This window comes from Acanthochromis polyacanthus, chromosome 17 (assembly GCF_021347895.1).
Source record: "Acanthochromis polyacanthus isolate Apoly-LR-REF ecotype Palm Island chromosome 17, KAUST_Apoly_ChrSc, whole genome shotgun sequence".
NCBI classification, from domain to species: Eukaryota; Metazoa; Chordata; class Actinopteri; family Pomacentridae; genus Acanthochromis; species Acanthochromis polyacanthus.
In genome coordinates, this window is record NC_067129.1 from 25,355,444 (window position 1) to 25,372,390 (window position 16,947).

General features: G+C 42.0%; 1 protein-coding gene across 1 annotated transcript in view; it reads right to left on the minus strand.

The window, feature by feature from the left end:
* Positions 1 to 16,947, minus strand: part of med13a (mediator complex subunit 13a) — an 88,394-nt gene that overhangs the window by 26,070 nt on the left and 45,377 nt on the right. The window contains 7 exon segments of the mRNA XM_022204338.2: positions 2,875 to 3,091; positions 4,597 to 5,352; positions 8,211 to 8,321; positions 11,527 to 11,689; positions 11,829 to 11,861; positions 11,864 to 12,022; positions 12,137 to 12,337. Of these exon segments, the coding sequence (XP_022060030.2) occupies positions 2,875 to 3,091; positions 4,597 to 5,352; positions 8,211 to 8,321; positions 11,527 to 11,689; positions 11,829 to 11,861; positions 11,864 to 12,022; positions 12,137 to 12,337 (1,640 nt within the window).

A 16,947-nucleotide genomic window follows, 5' to 3' on the forward strand; every position in this document is an offset into this window, starting at 1 on the left:
CCTGTAGCATAGTCAATGACTCTCCAGTTTAAAGATTGCGCTCATGTATGGTTCAAACCTGATCTCTGCACTACAATGAGTGGTTGAATAGTCTGATAAGCGGTGGATATAGCTTGCAGATCAGGAGAAAATGGCTGAGAATATTTACTTAATCTCAAACTTTTATTTTCAAACACTAAATTCATCAGTTACAGGGAGATTCTCTTGGTCTGCCAGGTTTATATTAAGTATCAGCCAGGTGGGATGCCAAGTACATTGCAGCTACAATAATAAAAGCGTCCCAAGGAAAACAGCTCCAACACTATGGAATTTTTTTATTTAAGGTAAAACCATGCCGGAATTGGAATCCACATGTCTGCACCCACACCCACAGGCATGTGGTAGATATACACACAGCACATAAAGCAGACGGCCGGAGGAAGAGCTCCATTGCACAGACTGCTCTTCAGGGAGTCTTCACTCCACTGAGAGCAGCCTTCACCCTAACATTCCAGCACAGATCAGGGCTGAGCAGCAGAGTCTTCAGCACACAGAAGAGAAAGAAAATATTTGAGTGTGCTTTAAAGCTTAATGGTTCAGTGAGCCAGGTTTGTGGCTCCATGAAGCCTGCAGCAAACATGCAGACCAACACACACACACGCACACACACACACTCTCTCTCTCTTCTTTTTGGAGCTGGGAGCAAAACCACTTAACAGGTTGCTTTTCTCTGAAGCTGGAGCCAATAGCCAGAGACAGAGGTGGAGCAAAAGAATACAGTGACAAGAGTAAAAAGTAGGAGGGCAGATCACATTGGAAAAACATAACTTGGACAGACCAACTATTTGGTGCTCTCTAGTTGCAAATAACAATGGTGATTGAGGAATGGCTTCCTGTTCGGGCAGACTTGGGCAGTGAACGCGGATGTATATAGAAAGTGGTTGCTCCGTTATTTTTAGTCCAGTGTTGCTGAGGATGCTGATGGCCTATTTTCTACCTCGCCTGCTCCCAGATCTTAAAACGAGCCCCCTTGTCCCTTTCTTACCTCGGGCAACTAGTGACGAAAGCATGGATGAAGTGGCTGCTCTCTAGACTGCTTTTAAAAAGGTTTCACTCCACTTCACATTTTTCAAACTGTCACTACAGTTTTTGTAATGAATCCAATGGAGTGTGGCTGGAAGAGGGATTGAAAGCAGCCAAAAAGCACTGTGCATAGCTGATTTCTAGGCAAAGCAGAGTTTCACATGCTCAGGTGAACTTCCACTATTGTGGAAAAACCAGGATGTTGAGCTGGTAGTAAAGTCTAAGTTTATGAAAAATGATAGTGTAATAATACTGACTGCACTTGTAGGTGACTAAACTAAAGCAAAATCATCATGCCTCCATGTTCTGTGAGATAATCTACCTCTAATTGAGGCACTGACAACCTTAGATATGTAGTCCTGCTTCTTTCAATTGAAAACTATCTCCAGAAATAAATAAAAAAAATACAATCACACGCAACCTGCTAAATGCCATTCATGAATTTATTTTTTTCTCCAGGCTTGATTACTGCAGTTCTCTTTATTTTAGTGTAAACCATAAGTCACTCTCTGTCCTCCAACCACTTCGGAATGCAGCAGCTCGGCTTCTTACTGGTTTTAAACATCCCATCACCTCAGTTCTGACTCCTGTTCGTTTTAGAAATTACTGTAAAATCTTACTGATCACTGTCAGAGCTCATCTGTATCTGGACCCAGGCTACATAGCAGAAATGTCAACCTCATAGGAGCCACCTCAGAGCTTTAGAGCCTTAGGTGGGGCCCCTCAGGCTGTTCCAAGGTCAAGGTTTAAATCTAACAGGTTCATCAGGGATCCTCAGCGTTGGAATGAGATGCCTGAGGAGCTAAGGCTGCAGAATCAATTACTTGCTTTAAATCACTTACAACCAATTACTGGTCAACTATAATTCGTTATTAAAAGGTGCTAAATATGTAAAGCTGTTCATACAAAATGAATAAAAACAATATTTTTGCTGTTCTTAAGACATATAGAGATATGAGATCTTCTGATGATCACTAGTGGAAAATGTAGGAAAATGCATTCTTTTTACTCCTCAGTTTTTTAAGAGCTATAGTTACAAGTTACTTTGCAGAGCAAGAATTTACATAAAAAACACAGACCTTATATATTACACAGGGTTATAAAGTGTGTCCAGTTCGGGCCACAAAAGTAGGGTGCTGACCTGTAGTCTAGAATCTGGTGGATTGGATTTTTCTGTATTATTAATTTAAGTATTTCTGCTTTCAAAGACAACACACATTACTTTAAAACCATGACTTTGGCACTTTTAATTAGTGAAGAATGATGACATGATGTGATGGATATCATGTTGTGATCAAGTTTAGGTTTGACTGGCATTTCAACTGTAAAAATTACAGTTCAAATTTAAAGGACGCTCTCAGAGAAGAGCATCAAGACTAAAAACAAAAAACATCTAAAATTTGGGTGCAAATGGTACATCGGTGTGAGGTAAAATAAGACGCACATAGAGAGAATTAGGAGGTGGTGTAGTGCATATGTTGTGGGAGATGCAGTTTAATGTTTGAGTTATACAAAGGCAATGTTTGCCAATACTGAAAGGTACTGCGCTTTGTTGTTATGGAAACAAGTTGCAAACCCTGCTTCCAACATATCTGCTTTTAGTTGGTAATGGCCATATAAGACCAAACATAATAGATGAGCCATTGCCACACATTGTACCTGGTCTCTGTCTGATGCTCTTAACCTGAGCAACAATGAGCAAAAGGTACCATTTTCACATCCATTACTGCATCCACTCCAGCAAGACTCAGATGAGTTCTGCTCAGATTACAGCTGGGGAACATCTTCCCTCCTCTACTTAGCTTGCCTTACCTTATGTTTCTTGCCTGGCTCCCGCTCCCCGCCTGCCTTATCCTTCTTGTTGGAGAATGTAAACTTGACATCTCCTTCCTCGAAGGCGTAAGGGTCGACCTCGGGCTCATGATCTCCATCAGTTACGGCAGCAGATAGGTACTGGTTTCTCCTGGCTCGATACATCTGAACACGCTCTTCAGACACCTTCAGTGGCCATTTAGAGGTGGACATCACCCTGGAGAAATGAAGATACAGACACATGAGGACACTGAGGTAGCATTAAAAAGATCTGAAAGACTTACAATGCATAGTAAACAGATACCACCTACTCATTCCTAATGAAAATTTCAAGAGCTACATAAAGATAACAGACTGATCAGTAATAAAAAAAAATAAGAGCACAGTGGTATGTAAATAAATATCCATCCAATATCTATACACCACAATCCTCATGAGGTTCATGGAGGGGCCTGGTGCTGCCTGATATGTCAGTGTTGCTACCACTTTTATATGCATTCACAGAAATGGCAGCAATTGCAAACAGTTCTGACAGCTGTCATGCAGCAGAACCAATGTATCGAGTTGGTTGTCACACAATTACATTTCTGCTGCATTATGAAAGCACAGCAACTCCAACTCTGACTGTTCGCACACTTACTGACAGTCATCACCTGTTGCTATGCCATCACTCATCAAAATCTCCCATGAAGAGACACTACTCGTACTACACTACTCGTTCCTCATATATAACAGACCGCAAATGGATGGAAAAGAAGACAACTACTGGCTGCTTGGCAGGAGAAAAGCGACTGACCCAACTCATGTGTTGGCCCTCCCCTTCACTGCCTCCAACATTTTTCTGTATTTCTGTCCTCTCGTCATGCCTGACCAGCTCTGATGCAAGGTGATGGTGTGCAGTGGCCTGGGCCAGAGATTAGCCGCCATTCAGAGCTGTGGCTGGGAGGATTACAGCCCACTAGAATAGGCCATCCAAGTGGCTGGCCCCTTGGGAATTGCATAACCCGGCTGATAATTCCCACTACAGTCACACTACATCCTGCGAGTCACCCCGAATAGCGTCACATTGGACAACCCCCCCTCACCCTGTCCATCTGTGATTCCTTGCTAGCAGAGCTTTTTCTTGGTGAAAGTCTCTCTTCAATGCTTGTCAAACTGAAATCCAACAGACAGGACTTCTATCAGCTTCAACTCCATTACAATAGCAGTGGTTTATCTTTGTCTAACCCCATCATTACTCTTCCTCTTTCCTAGCTTGCGTGTGTGTGTGTGTGTGTGTGTGTGTGTGTGTGTGTGTGTGTGTGTGTGTGTGTGTGTGTGTGTGTGTGTGTGTGTGTGTGTGTGTAGAGGAATCAATGAGCAGTGCTGGCCCTGCACATTGGTGATGTATGATGTCAAAAGGGCACATAGCAACAGATTAACATGCTGTGTGCAGCTAAGCGCTACACAGAACAATCTAAGGGATGGGTGGGGGAGTGAAGTAAGGGGATCTGAGAGAGCGAGAAAAAGAAGAGAAGGTGGGTTTTGCGTCATTACTCTTTCAAAACAAGCCTTTCTGGACTATTGAAAGTGCTTCAAAGCAGCCCAGAGCCACACCGTAACGGGGGAAAGCGTGGGATGACCTGGACGCCCAACTGTCTCATCAAGTCCCTTATCACCCTGCATGTGAGTCAGAGCAAAAGAGCATGGAATAGCGATTATTGATTAGCAGTTGTCACTCACTCTGTGACCGACACCAGGTTGTCCTGTGATGCTGAGGCCTCGTCCCTCAGCTTGTCCCCAGGCAGCAGTGGTGTGGGCAGTTCAGCTTCTTTCCTGCGGGGTAGGTTGAATAACCTCCATGGTGCGTGGGAGCTGTCGTCCTCCAGGTTGATTGCTGCACCCACATACACAGTGGGCTCAGGAGGCTCAGAGTAGGAAGAGGCTCCAGGATGAGGATGGGAGTGATGGGAGTGGAAGTGTTGATTCAGACCCTCTGACCCTCCGGGCTCCTCACCACCACCCTTTACCCCAACGAGGCAGGGCTCAGGGGGTGGCTGGTAAAAGTGTTGGCTGTTGGGCGTTGAAGGATTCTTCATACCTTCTCCTGACTCCTCGCTACGCTCACAGGGGTGGGGGCTAAGTGGTGGGGGTTGGGGGGAGTTGGCTTGTTCTGATGGCCCAGTACTGATCCCACCACTGTGGAGCTGGGGGGCCTTTTGGATGGCGGACACATCTCCAGAGCGAATGCTGGGGAATCTTCCTCCATCCTGACCCCTCATGGCCAGCCTTTGCCCTGCTGTTGTCTCTGTCTCTATGGAAGCTTCGTCGCTGGTCAGGCTGCGATGATGAAAGGGTGTTTGGGGTCTTTTCTGCTGCTTGTCACCTTTCTCTGGCTTCTCTCCTCCGGTTTTGTGCTTGGTAGGAGGCTGGGAGGGCTGACCTGCTGAGGGAGCTTGGCCTGGGGTGCTACCTGTTCGCTGTTTCACTGATTTGTATCTGCAGTGTAGAAGACAAACAGGGAAAAATGGTGAGAATATGAAGCTTCAATATCAAACAAAACAACAGCCGAGACAGAAATGATCTATGCCATGAGGATTTTTCATCTTTATGACGCAGAAAGCTGTTGTGCAGTTTATGTAAAATCACATCTGCTTCTTCTAGAAAGCATCAATTGACTCAATTACTCTCACCTGCAACAAGACAGCCTCACTAATTTAACACAAATCAATTAGCAGGAAACACATACTTCACATATCAAGTAAGGTGATTGAGAATAAGACTGAAATACCTAATCTACAAAGGCTACTACGCATTCATCATTTTCCCAATTATTCAGTCAATCTCATGACATGAACAAATTACATCTTCTAAGAGCCTCTATATTGTCTTTTTCCGAGACGTTCAAAAAGAAAATCAGTGAAGCAAATAAGCAAAGTGCTGTTAGAAGAAAATAAGCAATATCTCACTATCTAATCCCTACTGCCTTCTGCCTTTCAAATGGGCCATTTATGGTTGTTTTATGTTTGATACAACACATCATTATTACACCACCATCATCAGGACCTGCTGGTCTCTCTAATAACTACCTGCTTTTTGATCAACTAACCCACTTACAACCAGCTAAGTCTTATCTTACCACTACCACTGTACAAACTCATCTATCCTGGCAGGCATGTCCGACATTCTTGGGTCAGCATCTGTGTTTTTTTGCTACGTCACCTCTCAGCCTACTGTTGTGGTTACACATTAGTGTGCTGACGAGTAAGCTTTGCCTCTTTAATGACTGGGATAGCTGTGTGTCTTGACAATGAGATGGGAACATAAGCGGACACATCGAAGGTTTCAATCTACAAAACAAAGCTAATGGCCATTAAAACTGGCAAAGCAGAGCATCCCGTTTCTGTGTTGCCAAAGTGCTGGGTGGCTTCCAACAAATTAACATGCTCCAGCTGACTAGTCCAATCCACTCTGCTCTCATGTGCAGTCCAAGTCGGCTCTCTTCACCCTAGGTGAAAAAAAAAAGTCTGGTGCAGAGGATTCCCCGGTTGAAGTATGTGCAAACTTACATAGACTGGGTGTCTCAAAAAATGCACATGAAAAGCCACTTTAAATTGCACTTGCTTTTTGAACACCAATCAAAATTTTCTTTCAATATACTGTATTGGTCTCCCATGAAGCAGATCAGTTAAGCACGCAGGTGTTCAGCTCACTGGCTAAACATGCAGTCTGCAGTGGACAAGCTTACATTCAACTGCTTTGCTCAGGAGGGAACATGAGTTCAGACGACTGTTTGCGACACAGATACATAGTGGCTGCAGTTTTTTAATTTAAAACATCCAGAGAGAGAACATGAGAAGGAGCTCCTCTTATGAAAAACAAACTCTGACAATGTAATCTCTGATGTGAGCAAATTACTAGTATTAATGTGTACCTCCAAGTAGCCCCACAAAATGCAACAATGTTGGCCTTAGCAAGAATGACCGCATCAAATTCACAACACTGTGCAAGAAGTCAACTAAGTTATTAAATGCATTAACAAGTGAAAAGAATTCCTAGATCATGTTTGACTTCTACTGAGGTAACTACCACATAATAAATCAATAACGGGAATAAATGGAATGCTGACACCGCATGAGAGGCAGAGCATACGTAAATAAATTATGCAACTAAAATAAACATTAACGAGCTAGATTCACAGTCCACACAGTTTCTGAGAAGAAGAATTTACAACAAAACTTCTTTTAGGATGTTGGTCCGCTTGCCATGCCGTCTTCTGTTTACTTATTAAGTTACACCTCAAAGATGTGTACACAATGATTGTCATCCTAAATGTGTCACAATCAATCGCGCTTTTCCTTACTTCAAATGGAGCAAGGAAGTCTGGACAGCGCTGTTATTCGTTTATTTAACGGCACAATTTGTACAATTGCTGACAAGCAACTGTAAATTTAACAGCTGGTTGCAATTGCCGTTAGTGGGGAGAGGGAGAGAGACAAAGAGAGCGCAAGAGAGAGACAGAGACAGAGATACTGTAGAGACAGAGAGAGACTGGAGCCTGAAGGATGCAGGAGACAGCGGATTGGTGTCGAGTTCAAGAAGCAGGCCCCAAAGACCATAATTAACTAAAATGTGACAAGAAAATACATGTACAACTAAAATTTCCCCATCCAAGAGAAATTAAGGTGTGCTGGTAACACACACAAAGAATAGCTTAACATTAAGGTGTCAAATTATGATGTGGAAAATTATATGCTTGCATTCAGTGCATGTTTTATTGTATTCCTAAGGGAAGGTGCTCACAACTGAGACATGGAGGAGGTTCACACTCAGTGCAGACTTTGCCTGTCTAACTCCTAGAAGTATTGGTTATTACTCTGCCTGTCTGTCCTCGCGAATAAAGCAGCAACATTTTACCACACACACACACGAACTCATTCAACATGTTTTGAGCTTATCTGTAAACATTACAAGCATGCAACACGCACACTCCTTTCACCAGCACAGCATGTCTTTAGAGCTCCATCAGAGGTCAAACTATTCTTTTCCCCTGAAATTATTCCCATCAATGTTGGAATAAAAATGTCCGACTTACAGAAACACACAACCCAGCAGAGGTTTCAGCGCCGCCATGGCTGTCACTTACACAAAATAGTGATAAATTGAAAAATATGAAGAATAATATGCCTGTCAAAGTGGAGCCGTGGAAATAACTTGCAGATATTTTGCTGACTATGGCCCTCTGTGCCAGTGTTCAAAGCCCTGTGGACTCCGTATAAACTCTTTGAAATGTCTTTGAGCACACATGTAGGAGCGATACCTGCAGACACTGTGCATGATTGTGGAAAGAGACTGACCTCGAACAGCTGCAGTATGACCTCTGTGAATGCTCCACAAAATCCCAGGCTCCCATTTTCTCAGTTAGCTCCTCCTCGCAGGTACCGTTGGTTGCAGCTGAAAACTTCCGTCTGGGGAGGAAACGAACAGCATTAAAGGTGACTCTCTTGGGGCTGAATTTTCATTTTGAGACATGCCACTCTCTAAACTCTTCTCTTACAGTGTTTTACATGTGGAAAAGCCCATCTTCCATATATTTTTTTTAAACAAACCCAAAATAATGACACAGATCACCAAAAGTGTACATCTTTGTCTCATTTTTCTTGACTATAATTGGGCTTTGTGCTAAGGCTGATTTCATCATTGTCCTTGGAGCGATAATACTTTGCCTGACAAGGAAGCAGCTAACTATAGCCGACATTCTGTGCTTGGTCAAGGGGCAGCAGATCCCGGGGTGCTCCCAATGTGTCAGATTCACTGATGTTAAAGAATACAAAAGACCAAGGGACAAAACTATAAGCTTTAATTTTAATTACTTGTGATCATTATATTCATCTAGGATTTTTCAGAATCCATGTGCAGTTCAGATGTGAGACATTTAACATAAAAACCTCAGACATAAATGTGGTTTATTTGCGTCAAGCGAGAAGCTGAAAAAAGAAACAGAAAGGTAACAGTGCTGTTGGACCCACCAGTCAGAGAGTAAATCAGAGCAGTCAGAAAACATTCAACTATTGACCAACCAAACATAGACTAAGGAGAAAAAATTACTGAAGACTGAAGTAGTTGGGTTTTTGAGGTCGTAACTTTTCAAGGGTACTTACAGTATTTCTGTACTGATAAGACACTATTTCTGAAAAACAGCACACATTTCCCAAAACATTGCACGCTATTTTCTTTATTAGCACTGCACACTTGTGTCAAAAGCGCACTTTATTGTCAAATTTTGAACTTTGTTTTCAAAATTAGGACACACAAAGCAAAAGTAGGACAATGCACTGCTAAATACAAAACACTCTTCTCTCACTGTGTTTTCAAATGAAGCATAAAAAAATGATACAGTCCTCAAAACTGACAACTGAAACACAAATGCATCCTATAAATGAATCAGAGGGGGCCATTGCAGTGCCTGACTGTACATTACAAAATAAAAATAATGCTAGACAAAAAACACAGCACTGTATTTTACACAGTACATTATGCAGATATTCACACCACATCTGCATCAATTCTTTCAGCCTGGTCAGGCCACACGACCTCATCAACATCATAAGCTATGTTTTCTCTGGCCAGGCAAAGAAACCCCTAGTGTGTCTGATCCAGTCCTGACATGCATCAACAGAAACATCACCACATGCCAAGACCACTGATTGCAAGAGATTTTCCCAAAGTATGGCTGCCGCTCATAAACCTTCCACCTCCATGTAGAGAAGAATTCTTCTATAGGATTCAGAAAGGGAGAATATGGCAGCAGAAAAACCCCAATAACTGGAGGTTCATATTGAACCATTCCTGAATCAATAGTCCTCTATGAAAACTGACATTGTCCCAGATGTATTCATGTGTATCATCAGAATCCAAATGAAAAACTCTCTGGAACAAACGCACACAAAACAGAGAAAAAGTCAGTCATGTACACTTTCTGAAATTTTACCAGCACTTGTGAACCACAATTATGCACTACATTTTTCACAGTATTCTCAGAACATTTCTCACTGCTTGTATTGCTCCAGTATAGACATATCACTGAAGTGACAAACAACATTTACATACCATGTAAAGTAAACCACAATAAACCTGAAACAATTTACTTTATGCCCCGGCCCTTACCGGGCTGCACAGTGGAGTAGTGGTTAGCACTTTTGCCTTGCAGCAAGAAGATCCCCGGTTTAAATCCCGGCCTGGGCCTGGGATCTTTCTGCATGGAGTTTGCATGTTCTCCCTGTGCATACGTGGGTTTTCACCGGGCACTCCGGCTTCCTCCCACAGTCCAAAAATATGCTGAGGTTAATTGGTGATTCTAAATTGCCCGTAGGTGTGAATGTGAGTGTGATTGTCTGTCTGTATATGTAGTCCTGCGACAGACTGGCGACCTGTCCAGGGTGTCCCCTGCCTAGTCAGCTGAGATAGGCTCCAACCCCCCCTCGACCCTAATGAGGATGAAGAGGTGTACAGACGATAGATGGATGGACCATCCTTACCATCATGTGACTTAAACAACAGATAGCATTCTGAACAGCTAACTCTGCTTCCCAGCAGGTTTTATAGTGTGCAGTTTATTGACAAAAGTCTTTTCAGTTTTGACTTGTGTCTTAATTGTGACAGCAGTGTAGGAACAGTGTCCCAATTCTGCTTCCTAGTGTTCACTTTTTGAAAAATGTGTGCCATGAGTGAAAAGTGTGTTCAAATGAGCAAAAAACATGATCAGTCTTTTGCAAAAAGAGTGCAAGAGTTTTGGAAACTGTGTGTAAACCATGAATAGTGTTGAGTAAGTTTTACAGCAGAGTCCTGTTTTTGAGAAATGTGTGCAGTCAGTGGTGGCTGTATGCAGCGAGTGGAATTTAGTGTCTTATGAAGAAAAACTGTAAATACTTTTACACAACTATGCTCTTCTTTTCATTGCTTGTTACTTAGAACACACCATTTAAGTACAAAAAAACATCCGTCAGCCTCTCCTGACTGACATGAGCTGGCAAACTGCTTGATGGTTGTGGCATACTGGTGATGAATTTGCACAATATAGGTGAGTAGAAGCATTACTAGTTGATTTAGTGCCTTATTTGTATGCTTATCTGCTCAATTTACATTAACTACAATAATTCCACAACCAGCAGTAGTGACCATTTTTGCGTAGATAATTAAAAAAAGAATAAGATAACATCTGTATTATCATTGTTCAAGTACAATACATCTCTTTACTCTTACTTCAATTCATTTTCTGCTAATCTTTCCTGTTATTAGTATAAAGTTTACATCTTGTACTTTGTGTTATTATATTTTTCTTATTTTAATTCTTATTTTTTTCTAGAGACTTTACACACTTAAGACACTTGACACAGTCAGACACCTCACACAAACACTTTTAGAAACTTGTATTTTGTACTTTGTATTCTTTGTTATTTCTATTTTACTACTAACCTCTGTGTAATTGTGTGTATTCTAATAACCTCTGTTTATTGTTTATTGTACTCTGGAGAAAGAATTTCTTCCAGGATGAATAAAGCAGATTATGTCTGTCTGTATATGTAAAGACGATGTTTATGTTTCTGAGAATTTTCTTTTACAGCGTGGTAAATCAATCTCCATGACTTTTAAGACACAAAGTAGCAGACTTACTTGTTCTGGGCACGGTTGATATTGCACTCTTGCCACACACGCTCCACCACATGACTGGCTAGTCGGCGTGGAATCTTTCCTCCATGGTGACTTGTTCTGTCCACGCTGAACGCATCAGATGATGAAGGCATCTTAACCCACTTCTGGGCCGAGTGAGAGTCCACTGTGTACAGAAAAAGCAAAGTCAGCAGACCATTTGACAAAAAAAAAAAAAAGAACAATTCTCCCAACCGTGTCAAGAGAAAGCCTCGACTTCACTGAAGTTTTAAGGCTCTAAATGCACACACTGTCTAAACCACTACCTGTCTGCGCCTCCTCAGGTGATGTGGGGGGGTGAGGGTCACCAAAGACATGGCGGGCTCTCGCTGGGAAGCAGGCACTTGGTGGCCACCCGAGTAGACGGCAGTGCAGTGGGAGGACCCCACAGGGGCCACAACAGGGATGTCTGACTGGGGTACCAGCACAAGACATGCTGGGTACACCATACGTACACCACCTAGACACACAGATATGCAGGTGGGATGTTCAGGAACCAAACCAGTGAAATTCAATTCAGGCGATCCTACCTTTGCAGTAGGTACTCTAAATGACTCATATTTTACAAACTGACCGACAAGGACCTCCACAGAGGCCAGAGAGTCATCCTCCCAGTCCATTTCTTCTGCCTTGTCCTCTGACACACCCTCCTTGGCACTGGGACTGATGGGATAGAATTGGTTCCACTCCTCAATCAGCTTCTGGGTGGGTGGGTCTGACATCTTGAATGACTGGCCCGTCAGCGTCCCGTTCAGGCCAAATGGACTCAGGATCACTAGTCAGAAGAAAAGGGTGTAGGGGGAAAAGAAAGAAAGACAAGACAATACGAGTCAGCATCATAATTTGCAGTGGCCATGTTATTCCTAATATTTGCATTGCTTCGGTTTTTTACCGTCTTGCATCTGCTTCCATCTCTAGCAATGTTCCACATTCTTATACTTCCCAATTGTAAAATCATTCATTTCTTTTTTTATTCTCCTCTCAAGTCTCCCCACTCCCCATCCTCCTATCATCCTTCTATCTTGGCCTCATTCCCTCCAATTGTCTATCCTTCTGTACGTCTTTTGTCCTCTCCTCTGTCCTTTAATTCACACCTTCCCTAATTCTCTTCTTTTTTCGTTCTTCCTATTCTCACTGCTGTAGCAATCTAATTCTTCTTATCTTAATCATCGTTCCATTCTTTCTTCTTGCATGAGATTTCTTTTCACAGTTCTACTGCCATCTTCAGCCAAATCGGCAGCCATTTGACCTTTTCAGATGCCAATTATTGTGCAGCGGCAACCTCTCAGAGCCCATAAACAGAGGCTTATAAAAGGGCCACTCCTTTGCAAACACACTTGACCTCACAGACATATGAGAGCCACTGAAAGAACCCATCAATCTGCTTACAGAGCAGACAGCCAGCCATTAGCCAGTGCAGATAGTACCATAAACTGACATGCATAATGCATACATATCGAGCAGAGAAACCATATGCATATCAACTGGTGACATGCATATATAAACGCACAAGCTGTCATCTTGCAATGCATCTATTCTCTTTCTATTTCTCCTTGTCTATTATGCATTGGAATGTGGAGAGGGGGAATAATGGTGCTACGAACAGGCTGGCTGGGTGGGTGTGAGTGTGAGCATTTGTTAATGTCCCTCTCTGCTCTGCCTTTCTAGTATGTCATTACTAGACTGGATGGCCTCAGTCCCCAGGTATTGATCCAGTGGCTGGACCGCAGAACAGCTTTCATGATAGGAAAATGGGAAGAGACAATGGAAAAGAAAAGGGTAGAAAAAAAATAAGGAGGCAAGATGCATCAACAGTGTTTCAATAGAAAGACCTTGGCAGCTGGGGTGCTTTCTGACAAAATGCCCTGCAAATAGTGAGCTTCAAACCCGAAACATTACAACAGTTGAATTGTATTCCGCAAGATTTTCAATCAAAGTTAATTTATATAGCCCTTTACAACAGCCCAAAGTAAAAAACTTCCCAGTAAAAAAACAAGGAAATAATTTAAAAACACGACAGTAACTCAAAACAGAACAAACAATCACACTCGCACCTATGGGCGAATATTAGAATAATCAACTAATATTTTTGGACTGTGGGAGGAAACCGGAGTACCTGGAGGAAACCCAGGCATGCACAGGGAGAACATGCAAACTCCATGCAGAAAGAGCCCAGGAAGGCCGGGACAAGAACCAGGGATCTTCTAGCTGCAAGGCGAGAAGTGCCAACCACCACGACACCGTGCAGCCATAAAATATACAATAAAACAAATAACAGCAATAAAACAGCACTAAAATATAACAGCTAAAAGAAATAAAAAGTCTTAAACTGTCGCCATGGCACTAGGTATAAAAAGCCATTTTAAACAGGAAGGTTTTGAGTTGTGATTTAACCCAGGTGAGTGATGATTTCACAAACATTTTCCATTCAATATGTTTCTATTCAGTAATTAGGTCTTTAAATAGTAGTTTTTAATAGCAGCGGAGGAATCAGTCAGTCTTTCAGAAACATCCACAGGAGCCTCTTGTATTTTTCAGTGTGATCGTGTGCATACATTGACTACTGTATGTATACTGTAGCATGACAGGAACAGGAAGTCTACACTGGTCATGCCTTGTGTATATGAAGTCCATGAATTAAAAAAGTCAGTGCTGAAAGGGCGCTGCAGTGTTCAACCACACTTACTGTTACTGCGGCAACCACGTTTGTTGTAAAAACAGACTTTAAACGAGAAGGACCCTACTGTCTTGACAGAAAAATCTCATACACAGATCCAACACTTGTGGATATTTTAAGGACGCGGCTGGCAGGTGCTCATAGGAGATAAGTAACACGGTGCTGGAGTGGAAGCACTGCTGAGCTTTACCATGCAAAGTCTGGCACCTTGAGAAATAATATTCTTGACTGTCAAGGGAGCCCAAGCAGCATTCAGAGGACCTAATATTACTTTTTTGAAATCATGAAAACATGTCTAGCCACAATGAGTCCTGAACGTCCCTCAGCATACAGTTTCACTTCAGCCTATAGAACATACGACTGAAGGACAAAAGGTTGCTCATGTTGCGATACACGCCAACATCCAGCTATGGCCTATCATATTAACCTTGATTAAATTCAACTCCACTCCTTTCATTTCTGCATTCCTTGCTGCGCACACACTCGTAAGACCTGAGGCCAGTTGTGGAAGAGAGATCAAATTCAGCACAATTATGGAAATGGTTTACCGTTTTCCTCATCACCACCCCACCTCATCCTCCTGCCTCTCTCTCTCTCGGCCGTGAGTCTATCTCTGGCTCCCTGAAGACATGTCAAATGTGCTCAGATCAGTGTAATGGGCTGAGAGTTCATTACATTCACTCTGCGCCCTTTTATGAGGTCACATCCTGGAGAGGTCTGCCTGCCGGAGCGCTCTGCCGCACAGTAAACCAAGCTTGGCAGAGGTGAGCGGGGAGAGAGCAAGTGGGGGGAGGAGGAGATGGATAGATGAACGGGAATGGAAGTCAGCCCTTCCTCAACGCTATGCTTGGTTAGCCCGGAGGAGATACACTGCGGCGGTGAAAACACACACCTGTGCGCAGACACACACCATACTCAAAGCGCTGATTGTAAAACATGTACACACTATAGAGAGACGCATGTCTGCTTCATTTGGATACACATAAATCAGTGTTCTCAAAATGAGATGCAGGTGTCTTTAGGAGGGCTTGAGGGTATTTCCATCAGTTTAAGAATTAACACATGATTCTAATAGTTCAAGATGAAGATAAACCACATGATCAGAGTATTCTAACCAGATCCCTAAAGTAAATAGAATGATCTCACAATGGAAAGACGAGGCGTATATACATGAACGAAATGCATGAAAACGAGAAAATGAGTCCTGAACTACATGACATGAAAAGCAATATAGAGCAACAGCAGACAAAATTAGTAAAACTATCTAGTAGCTGGTGACTGGGGAGCAATATGATTATCTTAAATAGCTAAAAAGCAAAACAAAAAAAAAAAAAAAAACACCAATATCCCTATAGGAATCCATATGCCAAGTTCCAATGATCATTTTATTTTTATCCCAAGGATTAGTCTTTAACCGAAGGATATTATCGCCTCCCTCCAAGAGGGCCCTAGAGATGGTAAAGGGGTTGGCGATATTGGAATTACTGTGGTGAATGGAGGATGTGATCACTATTATTACTCTGGAGGGGGCGTATAGAGAGAGGACAGCTGGACCACATCTATCTATGTAACTATAGATAAGAAGATGAATAGGAAAACCTTTCCTTTTTGCTCATGTGTCACTGCACCTATTTCTTCAGCAGAAAGAGTGCATTCAGAAAACTTAGGTTGAAAAAAATTGATCTAATTCAAAGTGTTAAAAAAGTCCTCTTTCCTCAGTTTCATAGGCAGGATTTCTTCTGGACATGCATGGTTTTATAGAGCCCATATTATGCACATTTGAAAGTTTAGAATTACATTTTCATAGTAGACTAAAATACGTTTACATGCCTTAAAGTTTAAAAATTACATTATTTTTCTCATACTGCATATTAGTGCCTCTTCTCACCCTCTGTCTGAAAAGTGTTGTGTTACACAAATTTGTTACTTGGTGATGTAAATAAGTAACACAGGAAAAGCCTTAAACAAGGTGCGTAAGGCATCTAAGGAGCAGTGCTTTCTGAATACCTGTCTTTGGCACTGACTTTCTGCTTCAGAAGTTTGCAGATCTTTTACATGCACTAAAACAGCATAATATGGGTTTGTAAATCCTTTGAAACCCAAGCAGTTTCTGGAATTGTTTTGCTCCTACCATATTTTTATTTACTGTATAATACCAAGTTTTGCGACTCAGTGAAAACTTTACAGCCACAATATTGCACAAATGTATGTTTGGTGCAATATAACAAAGGGGCAATGCTATAATGAAAAATCCAAGTTGAATTTTTTTTAATTCATTTTGTACTAAATTTAAAAAAAAAAATGCAACCAACATGTAGAACATTTGATAAACTATGCCGTCTTGGCAATTCTTCGAATTAAATAAGCCTTTCAATTCTGGTGACAGGTTTCAATGTTCAGAGGGTTAATCTGTGTATTTATCTGGAGTCTGGGGCAGGTGACATGCTGTTAAATCACAGTAGAGCTCATTTATGTTGCTTAATGTTGCTGAGGAAACATTCAGGAGAAGCCAGCAAACAAAAAGGCTGAGCACAGCTGAATAATGCTGTTTATGCATATTCATACCTCTCTTCTGATTATAAATATCAACAGCATGAATGTGTGATACTTGTGTGAAATAATATGAAATCTTATAATAATGTTACTCAGAAAGCTAACCATTTCCTTTCCCACACAAGTAAGACAGAATGCATATTATAGTCATTACA